General features: G+C 40.4%; 1 protein-coding gene across 26 annotated transcripts in view; it reads left to right on the top strand.

The window, feature by feature from the left end:
• Positions 1 to 25,796, top strand: part of LOC123765573 (serine/arginine repetitive matrix protein 1) — a 779,721-nt gene that overhangs the window by 724,654 nt on the left and 29,271 nt on the right. For 21 of the 26 annotated variants that reach the window (XM_069333893.1, XM_069333900.1, XM_069333897.1 and 18 more), the window contains 3 exons: positions 1,053 to 1,133; positions 4,080 to 4,193; positions 24,136 to 24,306. In XM_069333893.1, the coding sequence (XP_069189994.1) occupies positions 1,053 to 1,133; positions 4,080 to 4,193; positions 24,136 to 24,306 (366 nt within the window). The remainder of the gene's footprint in view (positions 1 to 1,052; positions 1,134 to 4,079; positions 4,194 to 24,135; positions 24,307 to 25,796) is intronic. The other 5 variants (XM_069333905.1, XM_069333899.1, XM_069333916.1 and 2 more) reach the window with 3 other exon arrangements.

Raw genomic sequence — 25,796 nt, 5'->3', positions numbered from 1 at the left:
TTCAGGTGAACTTGAGGCTAATTGAATATTGCAATGTGGGGGCAGTGTTGGGCTTATTGATACATGGGTCAAACAAGCAGGAGAGCGCCAAACAGCGTGCCAGCTCACTGTTTTGTCTTAGTCCAGCTTATAGCATGATATGAATGTTGCAGATCTCTTCCAGGCAGTGCACAGTCACAGAGAAATATAGGCAGACAAAATTCTGGAAGGTCATACTATAAAATCAGATATTTTCAGGAACAGGAATGATAAAATTCAAATGAAAATGTAAATGATGAATCTAATTTGTATTAATTGGCAAATTTAGTAATTATAATTAAAACCTAAGAATAAATTACTTATTTTATTATGAATTTGTTGTTTTGAATGTACAGTATACCACAGATTTGTCTAAAGTTTTTAACCAAGCTTTTCCTAGCTAGCATGGAGGTATAAAGTATAAAAAATATACATACATACAGTATATACATATAAACCCTAATAGTTTTAGCTTATAAGATATACATATTGCAACCTAGAGAAATGTGTAGTAGCAGTTAGTCTATATAATTGCTAGTCATTTTCTTCTTTAAAAAGTCTCTTGTGCAACAGCAAAACACACAAGTTTGTTTTTAAAGAAAGAGTGAATCAGTGTGTATGCCTTAGGATTGCAATTCTAGGTTACTCCAATATATCCAAGGCCTGTTTCCTATGCTCTAATCTTGACTTAAAAGAGTTCTAAATACAGATATTAACATGATTAATAAGTTTCGCGGATGCAGGCGTAGTGTAGTGTTGTTTAAATCGTAATTTTTTTGAAGTTTTCAAACTTTTTTAAATATAAATAGTTCTTAGTGTTATTCTTGCAAACACATGACTTCTAAATTATTCCCAGTGTTATCGGTTAATCTATCTTCAATTTTAGAATTTATACAAATGCACTCATTCATTACATGAGGTGCTACAGTAACCTGTAAATGGCAATCTTTCTTTCCTACGTGTCTCTACTCTCCCACCTTTGCACCGCCTGGTAGAAAAACCTTTGCCTTGCATGTCCCGCCCCTGTGTTTCAGATGGCCCAAGCAGACGAAGGTCGTACCGAGCCTCTTCCGCAGCAAGACCTCCCCCAACCAAGGACTGTAGGTCCTCTGTAGGTATGACCCTGGTGCCCTATTTCCTCATAGAAGGCTGTGTGACATTGATTTCATTCAACTAGAAATTGGAGACTTTATTATGGTTTTGAAAATATATTTTTGCACAAGTATTGTGTATTCCTGGTAATGGTCAATACAGACATTATTTGTCTTTTTGAATTCATCACTGTAACATTACTAAAGATGCACTTGATTTCAACTAGTCTCTTGCGTATCAGACTTCCTGCCTCATCATCAGCAGGTAATGATTTTGATGACAATAGCAGCCCCATGTGCCTCCTTAGCTAAGAACTAGCTGGAGTTCTAGGTACCAGTTGAAACACGCTGGAATCCTAAGCACCAGCTAGGCACCTATCAAACCCCTTGCTACCCCCCTTATGGATTTGCTTGATAAAAATAATCCATACCCTAAAAGTAAGCTGTGTTCAAGTGTCAAAAGCTAAATTTAATTAAACTCTATGAAACATCTTGGTATATAATCTTAGTATGTAAAATAAATATATATAATGTTTAAACTTAGTAGTCATTAAGGTTATCTGGATTGGTATTGAAACATTATTTAAATACATTAACTGGTTTAATATAAGGTGTTTCATAATTCTATGACAGTCACAGCTTTCTTTTAGATTAGCATCCCCCTACTGTTTGCCAATTTGAGTATGATCAGTCTCCTAGCCACAACTTTAAGGTAGAGTATGGTTAAAAAACTTCTCTCTCTTTCTCTCTCTCTCTCTCTCTCTCTCTAAGCATGACTCTCCACAAACTGTAGACTACTGTATTTAACATTTCTTGCCTCTTTATTAACTGTCTCAAATATATATTTTGCTGATTAAATAAATAAATATACAGTATATACTAGTATACTAATATATATAGAATGTCATACCTAATATCTAGAACTGCACTACCAGTACTGGGCCTAGTATGCAAGGCCTGAAATGGCTAACAGGCAGAGCAATTTTTGTTATTTTTAAATATTACAAAATTGGTTCTTTCCTAACAATATTAATATACGATATTAGGAACATGAACTTCTAATTAGTTATGCTCGTTTAAGTTAGATTAGATTTGATAAAATTTGTTAGTTTTAAATCAAATTAAAAAATTTAAGTCATGTATAATGTAATGCAAAGCTTTATCATTCCATAGGAAAAATGTTTGAAAAATGTAATATTTCAGGAAACTTAGGCTTGTTAGACAACTTGGCCTGTTGGGAACAACCTACATACATTTATTATATATTATTTATTTATATAATTTTGGGATACCACTTTTGGTGCTGGATTTGTGGAGTCTTGGTGGCTCCCTGAGCTTCTAGTCTTGGTTGACTCCAAGCATAAAGTACCCCACAAGGGCTTTTGTGTCAAAAGTACCAACTGAGGGACGAGAACCACAACCTGGCCCTATCAACAGAGACAAGGAGTCTGGGAATAATAAATAAAGCCAGGCCAAAAGAACAAGTAGCACGGAAAGGTAGAGAGCGCCCCAAAACAAACAACTGCATGGTAACATTGGTAGCCCTGACACAAAATATGTACACACTCAACTGGTAGTTACTCCCCTCCCCCCCTCCCACCACCAGATGGTACCCCTGGCAACTCAGGGGGTTCCCCTGTCTGCTACCCTCCAGTCAGATATGCTCCACTGAAAACTTACCCCAAAGATCCTTTAAAAGGAGGGAAGGGTAGGAAAGGAAGGCCACTGAAGGGAAACACCACAATGAGACATTTCATTATTGTACATTAAATAATAGATTTATGAAAATGTTCCCTTCGGTGACTTGCGGAGCCACTGAGGCAGCCTTGTTAAGGTGGCTCTTCTCCAGGTTTTTATTTCTGGCTTTTGGTTTAGGGAGCTTCCCACTCATCTCAGAACAAGTGATGTCTCTTCCTTCAGGTCTAGTCATTGTCTACTCTTCTATCTTTCTCCTTCGTTTTATACCAAGATGGGTTTTTTTGGGGTCATAGATACTTGGTTTGTCTAGCCAGCAGCACATCATCCAGAACGTTGTTCAGCATAACCAGCTGGTAGTTTAACTCTGCTCTCATGACATGCAGAAGTTTGTTGCTTTGTCAAAAAGAAGTTGGTCAAGAGAAGAAAATGGCAAAATATGTATTCTATTGAGATTTGCATTCTGTGGGCTCCCAACACTTACATGGCACAACAGCTTGGGGTCGACTCAGGTACCATATATATATATATTTACATATATATATTTATATATATAAACTCTTCAAAAATCTGTTAACCCCCTAATAATACTAACACATTATATTGACAACATGAACTTAGCTATATTAAGCAGCACCAAGAAATAATCGGCATACAGTATTTAGGTTAGGTCAGGCTTCTTAGTTTTATTAAAATTAAAAAAAAAGAGAAAATCATGCATGTATATAAAATTCAACTATTCCATTAGATTACTTTTTTTTTTTAAAGTTTAATATACAGGTATAAGAAAATTCTGCATTTGTGTGTGTATATTATTTATTATTAAGCTTATAAGAATACTATTACAAGTCATTACCTACAGCTTTTAATATATTATCTTGATTATTTGGCCTGCAAATTGGAAGCAGGATTATTTGCAGTGTATTTCCTTCGTCATAACGTATTACAACTCATCCATTTATTATCTTGTGTGTAGGTTAGACTGGACTGTTACCTCTTATACAAAAATATTTAATGAAATCCTAGAATAGTTACACTACATTTTTTTCCACTTAATATGCCTATTGTTTTTTAAATCTTGACAAGCATGTATTTATGGTATAAGTTTCCAACAAAGAGTGCACTTTTTTCATGCCCATACTGCACATTACAGCACTTTGAATATTTTTCAGGTATTCTCACATTATTTGCAAACTGCACAATTAATGCACATTTTTTGCTCGCCGACTTCCATTTAATATATGTATCTTTATGCATGACAAATCCATTTTACAGGGGGTCGGTCTGTCAGTGTTGGTCCTGAAAATCGGTCTCCCAAGCGAACATCCCGCCCACCATCTACCCATGCAACAGCTCCCGCAACCAAACCTGAGCGACGTCCACGACCTAGTAAGTGCATTTCTGTTTGAAATATTTTTAATAATTGCAGTGAAAATGGTATTGAAAACCATAAGGGATGCTGATTGTGGATGAAGGATTGGTATTTTGTCATCTCTGTACTATATTATTAAAAGCTCTGTGTTATGGGAGACTTTGCGGATAGATCAGTTTGAATACATATTGAGGTTGTTTACATATAAGTATTGTACAGTATGCATTAATTTCATTGGTGAAATTTTTTTTAATATTACAGCCACGATAAACAAGACAAAAACTAATTTTGCTACAGTAGATTCCCGGTTTTATGTAGAGGAAATGAATGTAGACTGTTTTTTATGTGAGCTATGCTTCTCGAGGCATAAATTGAGGCCATATTTGGTTTAATTTGGTTAGCAACTTTTTTATGCAAGCAATTTGTGTGATAATTCTAGTCATTGGTACCGTTAGTGTTGTTTTTTTCTGGCCATTTTCTTAAAAAGTTCTTTTAAATGTATAAATATTAAATTTATTATTGTTTATCCTTAAAGCATAATTATTTAATTACTGGCAGAAATTCAACTGTGTTCATATCACAAGCAATGAAAATTGAGACATTTTTACCAGAATAAATGGGTATTGCACTCTACAATATTGTGTTGTTTAAGATTTAGAGAAAAAAAACATTACTTGCATTAAATTGTGCGGTATTGCGGTTATTGTAGTACATTAGTGTTATATTTTGTGTAATAAAGCTATTGATTCTGGAATGGTTGCTATTTGTTTCATATAATAAAAGATCTGTAATTAAATGCTATGCAGATTGCTTATAAGTGATGTGTATGTAAATGCAAACCCACATAAAACCGGGATTAATGGGCTGTATTAACCTTTTATGAAGTCTTTTTCGATTCATTGGCATAACACCTTGGAAATTATAGCATACCACCTCTTTTAATGTCATTATTTGTTAAAGATTTTGTACCCTGTGGTTAGAAATCATGTTTTTTAATGTAGTACACCAGTCAATCACCTAAAAGGATGCTTCCTCCTCTACTTCAGCATCCTTTACTTTTATGTCAAAATATTGTAAGATGGTTATGGTTCAGAATATTTATAAGTGATTGATTGCATGGTTTATAAGTTAAATTATAAATCAGTGATTGAGTGATTGTGTTAGGATGTAAAAATTTGACTATTTGGACTAGGTCAGTTTGCACAGTCTTCACCTGGATTCTACTGTTATTATTATTATTTGTATGAATTGAATGCTTTTATGATTTTACAGTATCTGGCAATTTGTTGAATCTCTTCTGTCTGTATGAGGACTTTTGTTTTTAGTGATACTTAAAAAGTGCATAGCTAGTGAGTGTGCTTCTGGCTTTTACAGATTTTTTTGTTTACATAAGAACAAGGTTACTTTCAGTCTTTAGATTACAAATTACAGTATACAATAAATTCATTTTTTTTTCAAATTAGCAGTATCTATATTCAATGGTAATTAATGAACCAAGGAAAACAATTATTTATGTGGTTGTATACTTAAATTGTATGCACACAAATAACAGATTACTGTTGAAACTAATATTCTATGTTAAACGTTCTATTGGATTACGTACCTATTGAAGAATTAACTGATGTCAGTTCTTTTCTTGTTAAATTGCAGCTAATATAATTAGTTTTAAATGTTAAAAAATTCACCCAGGCTTCATTGAAATAAAATGTATCATTTGATAAAAATTATTGCTTCTTATGAGGGCAATATTTTTCTCCGAATAATCTTTGGTGGTAGGTTCAATAATGCCAGAAAACGGAGTTATTAAAAAAACGTCATTAAAACAAGTACATTCATCATTAGTTTAAACAAGGCTATTTTGCTTATCAAATGTTTGAGTTGCCCCTACAAATTACATTGTCTTGTCAATTCAGTGAGCAGTTGTGTATGTTCCATCATTATATTTCCCTTGAAATGAAGGTAAAATGTGGATACAGTTTCAAAGAAACCAGTTGCCGGTTTAAGAAGAAATTGTACTATAAACTCTGCAAAAATATCAGATGTTTGGATCTAGATTATTTTACAGCACCAAAGATATTACTAATTATTTTTTAGTTAAAATTGGTGATTAAAATTAATATGTGTACGGTATATGTGTATGTATGTATGTATGTATGTATGTATGTATGTATGTATGTATGTATGTATATATATATATATATATATATATATATATATATATATATATATATATATATATATATATATATATATATATATATATATATATATATATATATATATATATATATACTGTATATATATATATATATATATATATATATATACACACACTATGACATTACTATACATTTAACATTAAAAACAAACCAATTCATTAATAGATACCACAAACCAAATTGATAACTATTGCAAATCAAACTCCTCCCTTAACTCCACTGAGGTTGGATGCGTGTCTAGCATGCAGCAGGCATTTTCCCTCTGGACTGTAATACCGAGGTGTTGGAACAAGAAGCGTGTTGCTCTTTCGACTTTTGTCAAGTTAATTAGTTTGTCACCCAGTTCCGTCAGGCATTTCAATGCACATTCCCTCACAAACAGGGTTTCTGAGCCGATCAGAACAATTAGGCTGTAGCAATGTGCCAGACCTCGGTATTCTATGGCTTTATGCGTTTCCTTGAAAGAAGCAATGCCACCCCCTTCGATGGCCAGTACCTATCTTCAATACAGTACTGTGCAAATTTGGATGTGCATGTTCCATACCACTAATTTGCCATCCTTCCAGGGAAGCATGGTAATCCTGTCTGAACACTTCTGAGTGTCTTTGGGTATGTATAGGTGTGGTTCTCTTTGTGCTATGCAGCAGGCTGTGGCAAGTCTCTCCATGATGATGATGACTTCTTCTTGTCTTGCAATCTTACCCTGCAATTTACGACATCAGATTGTATTGCCCACTTTTGCAGAGGGACTTGTGTCTGGGGTGAGGATGGGGGCGGCAAAGCGAGGGCTACTCCAATATGAAGAACGTTGTGATTAAGGCGAGATGGTGGAGGATGGGAAGGTATCTGGGGTGGGGGATGAGTAGGTGATGGGGATGGGATAGAGGAGCCTTGAGGGAAGTGATCACATGTGTGGATGGTAGGAAGGGAAGTGAGATAGCTAGCAACTCATTTTGTCATGTCAGCCAGTAGTAAGCAACCAGCCAGGTTGCTGGCTGGTTGGAATTTTTTTTTTTAGGAGTTTGCCAGGCATGGATGGGTAGGTGTGGGTACCAGGAGCAGGTGGGCATGAGTGCCAGCTATGGATGTGGGGTCTGGAAGCAGGTGGGCTTCTGGCAGTCCAACCAAGTGTTGGTTTCTTGATTTTTGGTGGTTGTCCTGTGGTCTTGTTATACTTGTGTATTGCTTGGGCATTTGGCTGGTGCTCATACTATTCTGCCCCTTGCTGTCTTTCCTGCCATCCCCTACAAATAAGCCCAGTCTATCTTTCTCTGTTTTATTCTTGTAATTTCCCTTTCTGAGAAGCCCATCCTCCTTTACGAAGCACTACAGGAGGCCCTCTCAGAAATGTAGTGTTGAATGTATTGAAACCATTGTTTGGTGGGCTACTATGTAGCACCCCATACCCTTCGTTTCCTTCCCATGGGAGTTGCTTTTTTTTTTTTTTAGTTTGTGCAGCTCATATATGAGGGGGCAGACTGGCAGAAACTCTGAGTGGCCTGGGGTGCCATCTTTCTGTGGTTAGGTGCTTCACAGGCAGGGTATTTTCCAGGCAGGAAGAAATGGTTTTCTGTGTTTTCTTCAGGGGTACTAATTTCCTTTAAGCAGTCGCATGTTTTGATGCTTTCGAGTTTTTTTTTCTCTGATCCCAAGGCTCAATTTGCCTTGTAGTGAGTAAGGTTCTGATTATGGCCTGGTGTGATTCTCTAACACAAATAACTCCAGTGCTTCAGTTATTGAAGCTACTGAGTGGACTACCAGAAAATAGGGCAGTTACACTGAACGCTTTAATTTTTTCTATGGTGGACGTAGCCCAATTGTAACCAAACCCATCCTGGCCAAATGCCTTTTACTTTGTAATTGTGTGGTAGAACCTCTTGTGCTCATTGATATTAATTAGTTTCGTTGCTTTATTATCTGTGGGTTAGAGAGAGATCTACCAGCAGGAGTACTCATCCTAAACAAGGAAGGGAAAGAAGTGTATCATGAAAGGAAAACAGTGGCTATATAGGTATAGCAAAGTTAGCCAATTTGGGAAGTAATATTCCGAGTGACAGAACTGGTAAAAAAAAATTACCTTAATCAAAGCATAAGGAGTTAGACTAGGCTGCTAATTAGCAGTTCATGCAGCAGTAAAGTGTGGCAATTTTGTACAGTTTTATAATTCATTGTGATTGGGGGACAGGGAGCCAGTATGTGTTTATGCACATTAGGCTTATATCAAGGTACCCCCCCTTTCTCTGAGGTCGAATTACAGACCTCCCCTCAGGATGCAAACCCACAACAAGCTGACTAACTCCTGGATAGCTACTTGCTGCTAGGTGGACAGGGGCATTAGGTGATAGGAAATGCATCCAACCATATCTGTCCCACCCGGGATTAGAGTCCAGAATTCTAGATTGTGAGCCGAGAAAAACCTGACTGTACTACTGGGACCCTAAAAATAGGAATACACTTTTAGTATTGAATACAGTACTGTACTGCTCTTCTGTTCTTTACATACACATTCCACCAACATATATTAACAAGCTCATTTCTAAGTAATATTTTGTCCCTGATGGTTATATCTTTTCTCATTACGTACCTTGAAGCATGTTGACCAGACCACACACTAGAAATCGACTTGAGAATGGTCCAGGACGGACCGAAACGTCGTCGTCCCTTCAATTTCTAGTGTGTGGTCTGGTCAACATACTTCAGCCACGTTATTGTGACTCATCGCCTGCCTTGAAGCATATTTCAAATGCTATCATTATTTTTCATTTATAATACAATAGTAATAAATGGTGAAACTCCATGGACCAGAATCCTTAGGTAAAACAGAACTGGTCTGGGCCCAATCAGTTCATCGAAGTGAGATGCCACTAGTGTATATTTTATATATATATATATATATATATATATATATATATATATATATATATATATATATATATATATATATATATATATAATATGAATATACTATACATACATATTATATAATTATATACTGTACAACATATATATATTATGAAAACACTTTTTAAATTGAAGGATCATGCATGCACTTTCTTAACATTTATATCCTTTGGTGACAGTTATCTGTGAGAATGACATATATATGGAATACAGTTTCCTAACTGAGTTTGCCAGGGGTCATCTTAGCTTTTATATAGTTTTCTTACTTGAGAGACAAATTTACCTTGGAGAAATAGCAGAAAAGTTATGTCTACCATCAGATAACTTTTTGTAATCTTAAGCACTGGGCTGTGATCGGTAAAAATGAATGCTGAATTACCAAATTATATAATTTCAGACATAATAGTGGAAAGTGCTAATTTAACTAGTCTTTGCTATTAGGAGATTATGTAAACAATCCGTGGCACTCAAATGCAAATTAAAGAATTGTTTTAAAGCTATTACAAATGTTATCATAGCAAATCCAGAATTATAAAAATAAAAATGGATACAATGCTTAAATTTTGCATCGAATATTTTAAAGTAATAAGAAATTAATAGACATCATATGATAAAATTTTAAGATACTGAAGATGATTCCTGGAGTTAAATGTTGACTTTGTGCAGTGTTTTTGGCTGGATGGTCAGTGTAAGCAGCTGCTTTGCTCTCTACGTGTTGATGGTCATTTGTACAGCTGCGTTGGAAGAGTAGATATTTAGACTTGACATTAGACATTGCTTTTTTGACAATTTTATTGTACCATTTTTAATATAATAAAATTTTAGTTTAAATGTAAAATTGTTGTATAAATACTTGGGTAGTTATTTTATACTGACAAGATTCAAAGTTTTCATGAAATCAATGTCTAATGTTTTTCTTACCATTATTTTTTTTTTTAAGAATCTTAACTAGTCGGTGTATGTGAAGTGTGATTTAGTTTTAAGAATTGTGGCTGTTAATGTAGTGATCTTCTGTCATACCTAATATATATATTTATATATATACTGTAGATATATATATATATATATATATATATATATATATATATATATATATATATATATATATATATATATATATATATATATATATATATATATATATATATATATATAATATTGTATAACAATTTCAGTGTTATGTAAACAAAAGAATTAGCCTAAGGTGAAAATGGTTTCATATACATTGAATAGAATTGTGGTATTTACTGAATGCAGTTTAAACTTTGTTACTTATTTGGTGAAACAGCTATTGTTGGGGACATTTACTAAATATAGCTTAAGAATTGTTCCACCCTAAACTTAGACAATTTTTTTTTTTAACGTACAGTAATAGCATTTGTTTAAATATAGTGATCAATCTTTTTAGAAAAAAGTTATTGTCACTTTGCACTTTACAGAATTAGAAAAACAATTTAGTGCTGAAACAGGAGTTGGTGGATAAAAGAAATATTAGCTTCTAACCAATTTAGAATATATAAAGTTGAAAACTGAAGAGATAATAAAAACATATTTTCATATTTTCAATTGAATTATTTGTGTCTATGATTATTAAATAGAACATAGAGCTAATCTTAATTCTTTCTGTTTACTATTACAAAAATATTGTGCCAGTATATTCTGCAAATTTCATTTCAATAATAGAAGCATGTATATATCATTGTTTGGGCATAAGAGCCTTCTGAAAAACATTGCTGACTTAAATTACATTCAGGGACGTGCTTTTCCATTCCTTCAAATTTGAGATAATTTTAACAATTTAAGTAATTCTGAGGTTCAAGTAATCAAAGTATCAAGCATACATTGAAATGACTTAATTAAAAAATAGCCAGTCAGGAACGTTTCCATGTTTCATGTGCCATACACATTTCATCAAGACATTGTACTTTTGACAAGTTATTTTAATGTATTATTGATAAGTAGTGGGACTAGCAGGCTTTTTGGTTGAAGTACAGTAATGCCAAGGTGGTGAGATTATTGGGAGGCAGAGTATTTATAGATATATACTAATAAGAATTGCAGATTTAGTCTTATATATGTGCAGTAATAAGCCTGACTATGGAAGGATCATCCGTATTAGACAATGAGGTTGGCTACAAATATTTAGAAGTAATGTAGAACTTAAGCTTTTTTAGAGTATTAAATCTAGAAATGCAAGGTTATATCATAGTTGCAACTAATTGGGATAGAAATATAGAATATTTGGGAATTTTAATTTTGTTTTTGTTTTTAAGCAGACAATAAGTTTTTACCTCGCAAGCTAGCTAGCTAACATTTTCCTCTTGGACCTGACAATCTGTGGGATACAAAAACACATATCCTGAAATATAAAACATACAGTATTATATTTGTGTACTGTACTGTATTTTCAAACTTTTTTTTTTTACCCCTTTTGGTATTGTTCTTTTCCTCAGTCATTCAGGTATCCCTTCTACCTTAAGTTTTTATTGATTATTGCATTGTCATGTAAGCCATTTGAATGGTAATATTATGGGGAGAATTTTTTTTTGATTTATTACAAGAAATAATTACAAGTCAGTGCTTTGACTCAAAGTACAGTTGGTAGAAGAGGCATTATCTTTATGTTGGGTGATACATAGAATATTTGCTTCACATTTCTTTGTAGCTGAATGATTAAACTCCTTGTAACTGGATTAACAAATGTTCTGCTGGTAAATGGTAATTGTGATGGAGTCAGTGAACAAAATCAATCAATCCAGAATGGAAATGACAATCAGTCCTAAAAAACTCGAGGCCCTTTCATGGCACCTTGTTTGGCAACACTGTTGACCTCTGAACAAGGAGTCCCACTAAGATTAAGATTTATATCAAAGATGATTAACTCATATTGATTGGCGCAGAAATGAAATGGTACTTTCTGAGCAGCCCTGTGGTTGCTCACATTCCTTTCCCTTTTTGGTCCCAACTTTCTCGAGTGTGCTTTGGTGTCTTTGGCTTTAAATGAAAGCGGCGGCCTAGCCAAATCTTAATTTGGCTAGGCTGCCTCATGAGCCCCACTGACCACCCACTGGTAGCAGCACTCTACCCATCCCAGCTGACCAAAACCAGCGCATATACTACCTGTAACTAAGGAGCAACCCGCTCATAGATGATACAGAACAGAATGGAGCTGTAGACATTGAGTCAAAGCCCTATTTCTGGGCTATTACATAAGGCTCTACCTTTATGTAAGGAGATTTAAACAGATGAAAAATAATCATACTGGAAGAAACACTCAGTTGTGCTTCAGAGAGAGGAGACTGAAAGAGGGAGCCAAAAAAGGAGGCATGCCACATGTCCAAAAAGAAGTGGACGGTGCAGACAACAACACAGCTATGAGCACTGAGAAGACTCGGTGAGAGAGCATACCAAGTGCTACACACTGATACCCCAACCTGGGAAGCTTAGGAAGGCATCTCTACGTGAGAGCATGGCTGGATTATTTATTTCCCCTTTTACTTTTGACTACCTTTCAGTGCTTCTATTGCTGAAGTGCTTCCTTGCCAGAGGAGCCCGCCGCTTTCATTTAAAGCCAAAGACACCAAAGCACACTTGAGAAAGTTGGGACCAAAAAGGGAAAGGAATATGAGCAACCACAGGGCTGCTCAGAAAGGACCTTTTCATTTCTGCGCCAATCAATATGAGTTAATCATCTTTGATATAAATCTCAATTCTCTAAACCAGCGCTTCTCAACCTTTGTACCCCTGAAATAATTCTGGTCATATCTTAGATTTCCGCTGATAAGAATGTGTGGAGAAAATGGGTGTTACAGTATCTTGGAACAGTATATACGAGTGGGAAAGCAAAAGAAAAAATTACATAAAGTACAAGTCAAAACATTAAAAAAAAGAATGAAGGATTTATTGAAAGGGTAGTTTAGTCATGAGAAAAATCTAGCAGGCCATCAAATGGTCTAGTGAGAGTAACTGGACTAGTAAAATATTAAAAAATTTCATATTTTATTGTTTGAATAACTTGAGTGCTGTTATATTGAGAATAATTTCACATTCTAGTTTTGAAAACATTACTAGCCTTATATTTAAAGTTTATATTAAAAAATATCTTGCAACAAACATAAGTGAGAAGTACTGTATCACATTCATTACTAAGATAATTTATGCTGATATACAACAACTTTAAATTTTGTTTGTTCTTAATATGTAGTTGTTTTGTGTTTACAAATAATTACCATCTACCAGCTGAAAAAATTGTTGCGGTATACTGTAATTGATGAAATGCAAAAGAAATGCATTATGATGTCTCATTTTATTTTATTAACATACTGTATATATAAAATGCTTCTTAAATCAGTAATTAAAAGTTTTCCCTGCTGTAGTATCTTTAGTATTATCTTAAATAAGGATACAAGTTATCCTGTCAATCCACATTTTGGTTTTGTGCTCAGTCTTATATATTGTATAATTGAGCAACCTTGCTTACCAAGGGTTGCTTCACCTTACTGTTTTAGTGAAGATAAGGTGTTTAAAAGAGTCATGGTCCACTCGGACATTGCTTATATGCAAGGCTCTCGGTTTCAGTGATTTTTGTAATTGGTCATGCCACGTTATACAGACAGTGCAGAGTGCCTTCAATCCATCACTGTGAGAACCTGCTCATTATGACACTATTCAGCAAATCAAACCTCTTGAAAATTCTTTCGGACAATAATTGACCATCACCAGGTGGCACTTAGGTCGCATTTCATGGCCAGAGGAGCCTGTCGCTTTCATTTAAAGCCAAAGACACCAAAGCACACTCGAGAAAGTTTGGACCAAAAGGGGAAAGGAATGTGAGCAACCACAGGGCTGCTCAGAAAGGACCTTTTCAATTCTTTCACTGTCTTGTTTTCTGGGGGGGAGCCCCTACAGCTTCCCGAAGCTATCCATGGCTGATATGGATCTCTTTGTGGGCTTTGTGACCAGTGCTCACCAGGCCGGCCAGGGGCGATGGGGTCCGTCCTTCCGTTGGGTCCACAGCACGTTGCGGGAGTTCGTGGCGGTTTGGTTTGCACTTCGGAGGTTTCAGGTCACCCGTGGATCGACGATCCGGCTCTATTCGGACTGCTTCTTGGTGGTTCATTGCCTGAACCGAGGGGGTTTGATGCGGTCCTTAGCTCTTTGGGGTTGGTCGCTTTGGGTGACTCGTCGGCTGAGTTCTCGGGGTTTGGCTCTCCTGGCGGTTCATGTATTGGGGGGGGGGGTGTCCAAGGTCCTGTCGGTTCACGTCCAGTGTGGTGTCCAAAGCCCGGGCGGATGGTCTGTCCCGGTTTGTTTCCCTGTCCACGGAATGGACGGTCGACGCTGACTCATTCAGTTTGCTCTGCCAGACATTCGGGCGCCCGGAGGTAGACACTTCGCGTCAGCGTGGTCGAGGCGTCTTCCGGTATATGTGGCTCCCTTCCCTGATTGCGAGGCTGTCGGAATCGATGCCTTTCGGCAGGACTGGTCGAGGTGGGGGTTCCTGTACCTCTTTCCCCCAGTTCAGCTGTTGCTCCAGGTTCTGGCTCGCTTGGAGACTTACCAGGGGCAAGTAGTCCTCTTGGTCCCAAGGTGGCCAGCCTAGCCGTGGTTTCAGGCGCTGCTTGCCCGATGTTCGAACCCGGAGGTTTTTCCATGGCTCCGCCTCTTTCTGGAGATCGGCCAAGTCCAGTATGAGACTGGTTTGCTCTTCTCTGCGATTCTTCGCGTTTGGTATTTTTGACTCGAGTTTATCACCATCTCTATGGTGTTCAGGTGGCTTCCTTGCTGGTTTCCCACCTGCGGGCTTCCTCTTGATAGCAGTATGAAGTTTCCTGGCGGTTCTTACTGTTCTTTTTGTCCCTTCGTCATTGCTCTTCGCTTTCGGTTCTTTCAGTCTATCCGTGCCCTTGATGTTCGTCAGTTTGCTGCTCTTGCTGCTGTCTTTAGCAATATGTCCTGGGCTGACATTCGGGCACTGGGTTTTTGGCGGTCGAACAGGGTCCTGGCTGCATGCTACCTTGTGAACGTTCCTGGGCCCAGTCAGGCCTGTGCTGCTTTGGGTCGGCGGTTGCAGCCCTTTGTCTTGACTTGAGAGTTAAGGAGTGGAGCACTGACTGCCTCCCGGGTAAGTCTCCTTTTACATGTATTCTGTTGTCTTTGGTGAAGTAGCTCCGGGGAGCCATAGGGGCTCCCCCAGAAAACCAGCGTTGAATGTAATGAAACACCATTTTCTGGGTGAGTCCCGAAGGCCCCCGGCAACCCTCCCTCCGGTCGGCGGTTTTTCGCGTTTTTTTATATCCAGCCTCAGAACTGGGGTGGGGATCGCCTGCGCGGGGGTCTTGGGCTCCCCTTTCCCCCTACCGGGGAATGGGGAGCTGTGCAGAGATATGGCGCGGCTCATGTAACATCATGCTTGTTTGCTCGTTTTTCTTTTGGGGAGTTCTGTCCACCCGTTTGACGATTTTCGTTGTTAATCAGAATTGGGGTTTGTTTTGTGGCACTTACCTTTCTGGGTGCCTGTCCCAGTAGATGGCAGATATAGAATGCTACAAATCACATGTGCATTTCTATGGGACATTGCTCCTCGTGCCTCTGTGAGAGGGGCCAGGTTCTGGCTCGTGGTCCCCGGTAGGCCTAGAACTACCCGCAGCGACTGATGCAAAATAGTTTGGGTATCTATATCAGCCATGGATAGCTCCGAGAAGCCTCTGGGACTCACCCAGAAAATGGCGTTTCATTACATTCAACGCTGGTTTTTTCACAGTACAGTATTTCTGATTTGGGCCTCGTGAGATGTTTCCCCCACCAACTCACCTCAGAAACCTCCACCAAAGAGAGAGACTCAAAGGAAAACTGCAAAAAATAGTGGCTTATCTCAGGAGAGAAATGAGCAAAACCTAAAACCTCACATCTTAAAAAGACAGACCAGGAAGGAAAAAAGGCCACATAGACTTTAAATGTGACATGCCAAAACTGGAGGGTGCTCTACCCACAGACAGGTAAAGGACACGTCTTGCTCATTGAGCCAAACAATAACAAAAACTATAGTCAGACAATGAGTCATAGTAATGTGGCTAAAGATATGATGTCCAAACCACACATAAGAAAATAAAGAAACAATGATTTTTCGGTACATCCTGGACCGTTATCAAGTCGCACGACTTGATAATGGACCAGGACGGACTGAAACATTGTTGTTTCATCATTTTATATTGTGTGGTTTGGACATTACGAAACTGTAGGTCTTGCTTCACAGGCTAAGGTCTAAGAAGATACAACATGCCAAACCACCCCCTGCTACCAAGCCAGGAAAGAAAGAGGTAAGGCAAAGGCTGAGTTATGCTGGTGCAAGCCTGACTGAAAGTGGCAAGTTAAACCTGCCCAGACAAGCATAACAGGAAACCCCAAAGAGAAGGTATCCACAGAACCTGCACACCCAGTAGTCTACAGCATGCTCTTTGCTTATCTGAACAGAAAAGTAAACGGTTCCGCAAGACAACAGATAGAACAGAGGTGAAAGACCAAGCTTCATACTCATCCCTGTGAAGCATGAAAGAGGGGGGGAAAATGTTCACAAAGGGATGCAGTTCCCCAATCTTTTAGCTACAAACTAGGGATGAGACTTGGGCCCTAGGCTAGAAGGCCAAGGTATGCCCGAACCATGTCTCAGGTAACTACCATCAAAAAGAGTAGGGTGGGGCAAACCTCTGTGACCCTGAAAATTGTATTGAATGTAATTAAATGCCTCTTTCTGGTAGAGCCCTGGTGGCTCTCTGCAGCTATCTTCCTGAGATTACCCTTTACTAAAAGATCATATCAGTCACGGAAGTTCTGTTTGGCCTACTGGGGATCATTGAGCGAGTGACAATTCGCCACCCCAGGAAAGCATCCAGAAAGTTGCCAAAGCTTTACAGACAAGTGGAAGGTTCACAGAAAATGCAGCCTTGAAACAACTTCAAGGGATTCACTCAAATTAGCCTAAAACTCATTAGTATAGACAACTGCAACCAGATAGGCAATCTGACCTCAGCCCGCAGCCAGTGTCTCTGGCCAGCCAATTCTGGACCTGATGAACAGCTCACCAATGAACCTAAGGAGAAGGGCTAAGAATCAAGGAGTTATTGGGGCAGTACAAAAAAAAAAAAGCATTTCATTGCATTAAATGCTAGGTTTCTGGGTCAGCCCCTCTGTGACTCCCTGAAGTTAATCAATCACAGAGAACACGAATGAGATTGACCAGGCTCTAGGACAAAGATGAGAACATGGCCAGGAGACATGGCCCAAAGCAACACACAACCAAATGGGACCACGAACATTGACAAATACCAGGTTGCCAGAACCCTGATAGAATATCAAAATACCCAAGACCTGAATATCAGCCCAGGACATACGAGAGAAAAATCTCACGGCCAAAGTGACTCATTTGCGATCATCATAGGCCCGAGGCATATGGGCACCTTGGGAAGTAAACTCTGAATATATGCAGCCCAAAATGCAACAAAAGCTAAGCCCCATACAAAATGCTTGAGACAAAACACATGCATGAAGCCAATACTAAAATTAGAAAGCAATACACACGCAAATAACCCCCATAGGACAAGCAAAGCCCAAAGATTGTCAGCATTTAGCTTGAAGCAATAGGGCATGTCAATTATTGGAGGGCTAAAGCATTACAGGTAGAACTTTATGCCACCACATCAGCAACAGAACTGACTGATCAAGGGAACCGATTGCAAGCTGGGGTCAGGCCACCACCTGGTGGTGGTGGTTTGTTTAAACAAGTTTCAAGCTAGTTTGAGTGAATCCCTTGTTCTGTGTGAATTACTTGTGGAGTTGTTTGGCTGTTTCAAGGATTCTTTTCTCTGAACTTTCCAATTCTCTGTAAAGCTTCACTGACTTTCTGGATGTGTTCCCAGTGAAGTGGGGAATTGTCATTCGCTCCCTGCACCTATGAGGGCAGCCCAGTTCTGGCTCTGGCCCTGGCAGACCAAACAGAACTTCTATGACTTGTGTGACTTTTTAATATGGAGCAATCTCAGGAAGATAGCTACAGGAAGTCACAGGGGTTGCTTCCCAAGTAAACTTGGATAAACAAACCACTGGATCCAGGGGCCATAGATAAATCGGTACAGTATACAGGGATAGTAAATACCAAGAAAACTGGAGAAATGCATGGTTTGAGCTGTCTCTTCTTGAGCAATTGCTCTTCTGCAAGGTGTGTTGCTAAGGAGTGCTAGTTTCTAGCAGAGTGCTAGTGTGCCTTTGCATCTCACTCATTCTTAAATCTACTTTCCTAACACTTTGGAAATACAGTAGAATGAGGGAGGTCTCATTGATCTCCTTGGCTCCATTGGGAGCCCCTACGGCACCCTGAAGCTATCGGGCTAATATGTGATACACTAAACCAGGACATTAGTCCATGGAGTTCAAGCTACTGGGGACCCACGAGCCAGAACCTGGCTCCCTCAGAGAGGTGGAGGGAGCCTGGAACTCTCCCCCCTCTCTGTGGTTGGTAGTTTTCCTTAAATGCTATTGACCAGGGTTAGGCACCCAGAAAGGTAAGCATAACAAAACAAACCCCACATAGTAAGAAAATTACAATTAAAAACTGAAAAGATAGGCAGAATTTTCTCCAATCCCAAGAAAACAAGCAAATGTCACACTCCACTGCCGCATCACTTGTCCACACAACCCTCCTCTCCCCAAGAAGGGCAGGGGGTAGCCCCGGACCTCTCTGCACTGGCTACCTAGCACTCCAGTTCGTTCGCTAAGGTGGTCCAGGGCAAACGTCTTCTCTGGCCTCGAATTCCAAGGCGATGTTTTACCTTCATGGCGACCTCTGCAGTGTTGTTGTGTGGTGGCCAAGTGTCCTCAAGAGTATCAGGGCTGCATGCGCTTAGGATTCCCTTGGTGCTCTGTGAGTACTGCCCTTGTGTATTAGGGTTTTATTCCTTGGTGCATTGGGGAACCATTTCCGTAGGGATTTTTGCTGCTCGGCATTTACGCCACCCTTTGGGCCAGCTGGGGTTTCGTGGCCGTTGTTTGGCCTTGGGTAGGGAGTGGTATCATGCTGGTTAGGGCATCAAGGTGGTGTGCATCCTGCCTACCTATGCAGTGGCCGGTTCCTGTTTCCTCTGGGGATGTTGTACTTTTGCGGGGGTTTTCTTTTGTTTTTTTGTTTTTATTGCCTGGTGGGGGTCTGCTTGGTGTGGCTATACTGTAGTTCCACTTCTAATATTTTGGTGGCCCTCTGCTAGGCCCCCGTGATTGTACACGTCGCAGGGGTTTCAGTGTTTTGATCTCCCCTTATTAGCTTTGGGTCTTAACCGGTTAGCAACACTGCCCAGGCTTCCTGTAGCAGTCAGCCTACGGGTCCTGGAAAACCCTGTCGGGGCTTGGTGGACCTATGGATGTGTCTTCTGAGTTCCAGCCCACCTTGTGCAGGTTCGAAGATTGCTGTGTGCCCTTGTCTCAGGGAGACAGTCAACTCTCTTGCCTTCATCATGCTGCCTGTTGGGTCGACGACACCTTTGACTCGGAGTTTTGCGAGTCATGTTCTCCAGTACTATTCTGATGACATTATTGTTAGGGTACAGGCAGCATCTGCAATGCATGCTAGGTTCAGGTTACTGCAACATGCTAGGTTCAGGTTGCTGCAACAAGCTAGGTTGGTTTCCCACCCGGATGCCCCGAGGCTTCCCCGCTTTCGTTATAGGGACCCGTACATGGGGGCATTAGTTGCTTCGACTTTGGTTCAGTCCACGCTCCCTTGTATCAACTCCCGCCTCTCGTATCTCCCCTAGGGAGATTCTGGAGGCTTTTGCTGCGTACCTCCTTCGCGAGACCTGGATTCCGCCTCCGTGATGGATCTGTCCTCATTTGAGTTCGGTCCTTCTTCCCTCGTATTGGGTGCATTTAGAAGTTCCGAAGTTTTCCTGGCTGGCAGACTGCTCATTCTTTTCGTTGGGTGTGTGGTATGGGTTCTGTCAGACCCGCACGTTTGAGTGGTGAGAAACTTCTACCGTTCTGCAGGTTTACCTGGGGGGCGCGTTTTGAGTGCCTTAATGCATGCTTGTTCGCTCCCTGTGCTTTCTCGGGATGTTGGCCGTGGGCAGCTGCAAGTGCAGGTTCCTACCCTTTCGGTTCGTTGGTTGGTGAGGATTTGTACGCCCATGGGCATTTGGCTTTGGTCTTGTGCTTCTTTTCCCTTTTCGAATTGTCTTCGGCCTGGCTTGAGGAGGGTGTGGAGGCGTTGAGTGCCGGGCCTTCGTCTGGTGTGCTGTCCTTGACGGCTCGGGGGTCGACCGTGCTGTTGAAGCTGTTTATACCTATCCTGAAGAAGGTGGTGTCTCTGTTCTTTGCTTCTCACCTCGCGTTCCATCAGGGTGTGCTCACTTTCTCTTTGGAATCCGCTTAGGCTCACTCTCTTAGGTTTTTGTCGCCATTTTGTCCATTGCTGTTTGTGGAGTCTGCTGTCACGCAGTTTCTGCAGGCGACTTTGTCTAGTTGTCGTCCTATGTCGGACTTGTTAATTCTCCGGGGCTGCCGGTCTCGGTCTTCTCGGAGGGTCATGCCAGCACTCAGGGTCCAGCTGGTCGAGGTGGGACATTGAGCCAACGTTGCCTTCGGAGCCGGCGTTGTCTGGTTGGCACGATGATTGCTATGTTCATTGGCCTGCTTCTTGTAAGGGGCGTCGGCCCTTTCGGCTTCTTTTGGAGCCGGGTGCCTGGATGGTGTCTCTGGATCTCAAGGATGCGTTCCTATTCATCCAGGGTTCAGGAACTGATTAGATTTTTTGGTGGGGTGTCAGGCTTACTGCTTTCATGGCCTTCCTTTTGGCTTGAATGTGGCACCTCGCATATTCACAAGTCTTACCCAGGTCGTGGCGACCTGTCTGCATCTTCTAGGGGTTCGGGTCCTGGCCTACCTCGATGACTGGCTGGTGAGGGCTCCCAGTCGGTCCGCTTGTTTGCGTGCCAGGGCTGTGGTTCTTTCCCAGCTCGCCAGGTTCGGGTTCCTGGCGAATTTGAGGAAGTCCCATCTGGTTCCATTCCAGATTCTGACCTGTCTGGGTCTTGTTTGGGACTCTCGGACCGCTTCCTTATCTCTTCCAGAGGCATTGCTAAGGCTGCGGTCCCACCTTTGGCTGTTTCTGTGGGTGTCCTGGGTCACTCGACGGTTGCTCGAGCAGTTGTTCAGTAGTTTGAACTTCGGCGTGCTGGCCTACCCCCTGGGTTGGGTTTGGCTTCGGCATCTGTCCTGGTTCCTTTGGTGATGCCCATCCCGCTTCTTTCATGATCGCTGGGTTTGTCCTCCAGGGGCCTTGTGTCGGTTGCTGCGTCGCAGGTTTCCTCTTTGGGGTTTTCGGGGTTCAGTGCCTTGGTGCCTACCCGAGCCCTCACTCGATGTGTTCATGGACACGTCATCTCTAGGCTGAAGCTTTGTGACCAGTGCTCACCAGGCCGGCTAGGGACAATGGGGGGTCCACCTTTCTGTTGGCCTCAAAGCATGGTGCAGGAGTTCGCGGCGGTTTGGCTATCGGTTCATTGCCTGAACCACAGGGTTTCCCTTCGGTCCTTGCCTCTTTGTGGCTGGTTGCTTCAAGTGGCACGTCTGCTGGCTTCTCATGGTTTGGCTCTCCCTATGTTTCATATCCAGGGAGTGACCAACATCCTAGCAGATGGCCAGTCTCGTTTCATTTTCCTGTCCACAGAATGGACGGTTGACGCCAAATCCTTCCGTTGGCTCTGCCGGATATATGGACTCCCGGACGTGGACCTCTTTGTGCAGGCATGGTCTCTGCATCTCCCGGTCTATATGACACCCTTCCTCAACTGCGAGGCTGTCGTGGTGGATGCCTTTCGGCAGGACTGGTTGAGGTGGGGTTGCCTATACTGTACCTCTTTCCCCTCGGTCCAGGTGTTGCTTCGGGTCCCTGGCTTGGTTGGAGTCCTACCAAGGGAGAATAGTTCTCGTGTCCCCTTTGTGGCCGGCCCAGCCATGGTTCCAGGTGCTGTTTGCTCAGTGTGCGAACTCGGGGCGTTTTCCTTAGCTCAGCCTCTTCCAGCAGGTCTTGGCTTTTTCAGGACCGTCATTTGATGCCTAATACTGTTGCCTTGTATCGTGCGGCTCTGGTGGAGCTGCTCCAGCTTGTGTTTGGGGTGGATATCTCTTCTGCCCCTTTCTGTAAGCTTTCTCGTGCTTTGTTTCACCTCCGGCCTGCTCATGCGCCACTTGAGCTGTCCTGATCCTTGGACAGGGTGCTCTCCTATTTTTCTTCTCCTCAGTTTGTGGTGGCCCCTTCGGTTCAAGATTGTTTTTCCAAGGCTCTGTTTCTGTTGGCATTGGCTTCTGGGGGTCAGATCAGTGAGCTTCATGCTCTCCTCCAGTGCAGGAGTTTCTGCTCTTTCGGTTCTAGTGGTCGGTGTGTTTGACTGCAGCCTTCTCCTTTTGGAGGCTGCTCTTGGGCATTCCTCTGTTGCTTTGGGGTCGCAGGTTGCAGCCAGTTGTCTCGACTTCGCATTGAGGAGTATGTGGCAGCTGCCTCTCAGGTAAGTACCTCATTTCCTTGTCTTTGGTTATGTAGCTCCAGGGAGCCGTAGGGGCTCCCCACAGAAAACCAGCATTGAATGTAATGAAATGCTATTTTCTGGGTGAATCCTGAAGGCACCCTGGCAACCCTCCCTCCCTCAGTTCAGCAGTTTTTCATGTTGTTTGATGCTTTGCTTTCAAACTGGAGTGCTAGGTAGCCGGTGCGGGGAGGGGGGGGGGCTGTGTAGACGAACAACACGCTGGTGGAGTGTGACGTTTGCCTGTTTCCTTTGGATTGAAGGGAGTTCTGTCTCTCTTTGTTTTTTAGTTGTAATTTTCTTACCATGTGGGGTTTTTGTTTTGCTTACCTTTCTGGGTGCCTAACCTCAGTCGATGATAGATAAGGAAAACCACCAATCACGGTGGTTTTCCAGGGCCATTGCTTCCTTCACCTCTCTGAGGGGGCCAGGTTCTAGCTCGTGGTCCCCGGTAGGCTGAACTCCATAGACTAATACCCTGGTCTAATGTATCACATATTACCCCGATAGCTCCAGGAAGCCTCCGGGGCTCACCCAGAAAATGGCGTTTCATTACATTCAACACTGTTTTTTTTTTGGCGTGAGAAATGTATTACAAGGATATTTTATGGGCTGCAGTGTTCATTGTAAAAAAAAACAAAAAAAACTAATTATCAAGACATACAAAAATCAAGTACATACAGTAATGTAAATGAATGATAAAACATATGATGATTGCGAATAATACATGTTTTATATCTACACGTACTTATTACTGGTACACGGTGCATAATATATATTTTACTGAGTATTTTTATTCTTGGCTTTGACCAAAAGAGACATTATGATGCATTATGTATAATTTTAGTGTTTATAGTTATAAGGAGTATTGAGCATTTGCTCTGAGAAAGAAATTGTGAGTACATCATTTAGCAGTAAATTTATAAATTATTTATTTATCTTATTAAATTTCACTTGTATCTTTTTAAGTACAGATGCACATCTCATTTCTGCACAGCTTAGTAATTATATTTTAAAATGTATTTTTAATAATTTTCCTGTTTATAATTAAGCTAATAGTAAGAAGTCTGACACATACAGGCTTTTTTTTTTTTAATTCCATTAACAAAGACCCCCCAACAGAATTGCACAGGCATGAAACCCCATTTTTGCCATCTGATAAGACATATTGGCAGACATTTTATATAATGCTGCTTCTACCCCTTACCACAAACCACCACCACCCAGCAGCTTGCCAGGTCCATTACATAGGCACGATGCTCTTTTTCTAGCGTCCCTCTCCACTAGTGCTCGTCGCAAGGGTACAGATGCTTTGCCCCACCGCCCCTCCTCCCATGATGAGGGTAGAGAGCCTAAGAAAGCCTCTAAAGCTAAGCCTCATGACCCCACTGCTTCGCCTAAGAAGGGTGAGGACAAGAGCAAAGTGGAGAAAAAACATATTAGTAAGTAGGATTGAAAAAATGCAACTTAGTAAGTAGTGTTGGTGGGAAAGCAATTTTTTTTTTTATCCTTACTGCCGCACTTCGTTAATCCGATTACCACGTTCGTCTTCTGTAGGATTCTTCAGTACAGACACACACCATAGAACAAGACTGAAATAAATAGAGTGCATGTTGCGAGAGGAAATACCCCTGAATTTTTTAATTTACATAAAAAATGGATTACTGTCAAAATTATACCAATATTACCTTATTGCCTGAACTGCCAGACATGAAAATGTGTCGGATAAACGAGGGTCGGATTAAAGAGTGTCCTGTAGTGAGTAGACCCCATGCTCGCCAGTGTGTTGGTTTATTGTCCACCTCTCAGCCTTCCATGTGTTTCCCTCAACCTTCATTTTGATTTTGCTCCTTGCCAGAGGGTATAGGGAAATTGCTGTGGTATTTGTATGTATATTAATATGGTATACTGTATAAAAAGTGTCATGTAGTGAAAAGATGTACAAACTACTACACATTTTGATGAATAATGTTGAAATGTAAAGATTCTATATGAATGTTTATACAAAAATCAAAGTATGAACTAAAATCTTAAGTCATTGTATATGAGTTGCTAATAAAATCCTTGTATCACATGACTTACACCTATATTTTAAAAATAGTTTTTGATGCACGTTTAAAACTAAAAATATAGATTTACACAAGTGATGTCATATATGTGCAGCAGTTGGAACATAAGGAAATCTTACTTACGAACTTCTTGTCAAAAGTTCAAGCTATTCATACAAGCAAACCTTCATTGTAGATTTCCCTCAACCCTGGCAGTATCAGAGAATGCAGACCTATTCTTTGGGTAGCTACAGGCATCCTATATTTCTTAATTGAATTTTTTACTGTCATTTTCAATTGAAGTAATAACTAATCACTGTTTGTCTTGTGTGGTTGTCTTCATATCTCTTCAGTTGAAGTGTATTTGTTCATGGATGATTTGTAATGATGTTAAAAGCTTCATATGAATGCATTCCCTCATGTATTGGAATCTTTAATTTAAGATGAATTGTGCTCCCATGTGAAATTAGTGCAACTCAAAAATTTATGAACGGATTCTCTAGTAAGATGGAATTGTGGTAATTGGAAACTTAGTTTTGCACATCAAGCTTTATGTTGTAGACACACACACATACTAACACACACACACATACAGTCATGTTTGTTTGTGGCTCTTATATCCTCCTCCTCCTCCTCCTCCTCTTCTGGGTGAGTGGCCTTGGTTTGTTGCTTTGAACATGACTATACTGTACCTTCTGAAACTTCACTTTTGTCTTTTTATTGCATTTCTTACGTTTATTTGGGCATTTGTTTATGTTAACTTATTTGTAGTTTATGCTGTTTTTTATTTAGACTTTTTAAGATAATGGTGAAGGTTTGTACTACATTAAAGTTCTTAGTAATATTTAATTTTAACATACTTTTATGTATCGGAATGTAGCCTA

Source organism: Procambarus clarkii, chromosome 30, assembly GCF_040958095.1.
Source record: "Procambarus clarkii isolate CNS0578487 chromosome 30, FALCON_Pclarkii_2.0, whole genome shotgun sequence".
NCBI lineage: Eukaryota > Metazoa > Arthropoda > Malacostraca > Decapoda > Cambaridae > Procambarus > Procambarus clarkii.
This window is presented reverse-complemented; position numbering and strand designations above follow the sequence as displayed.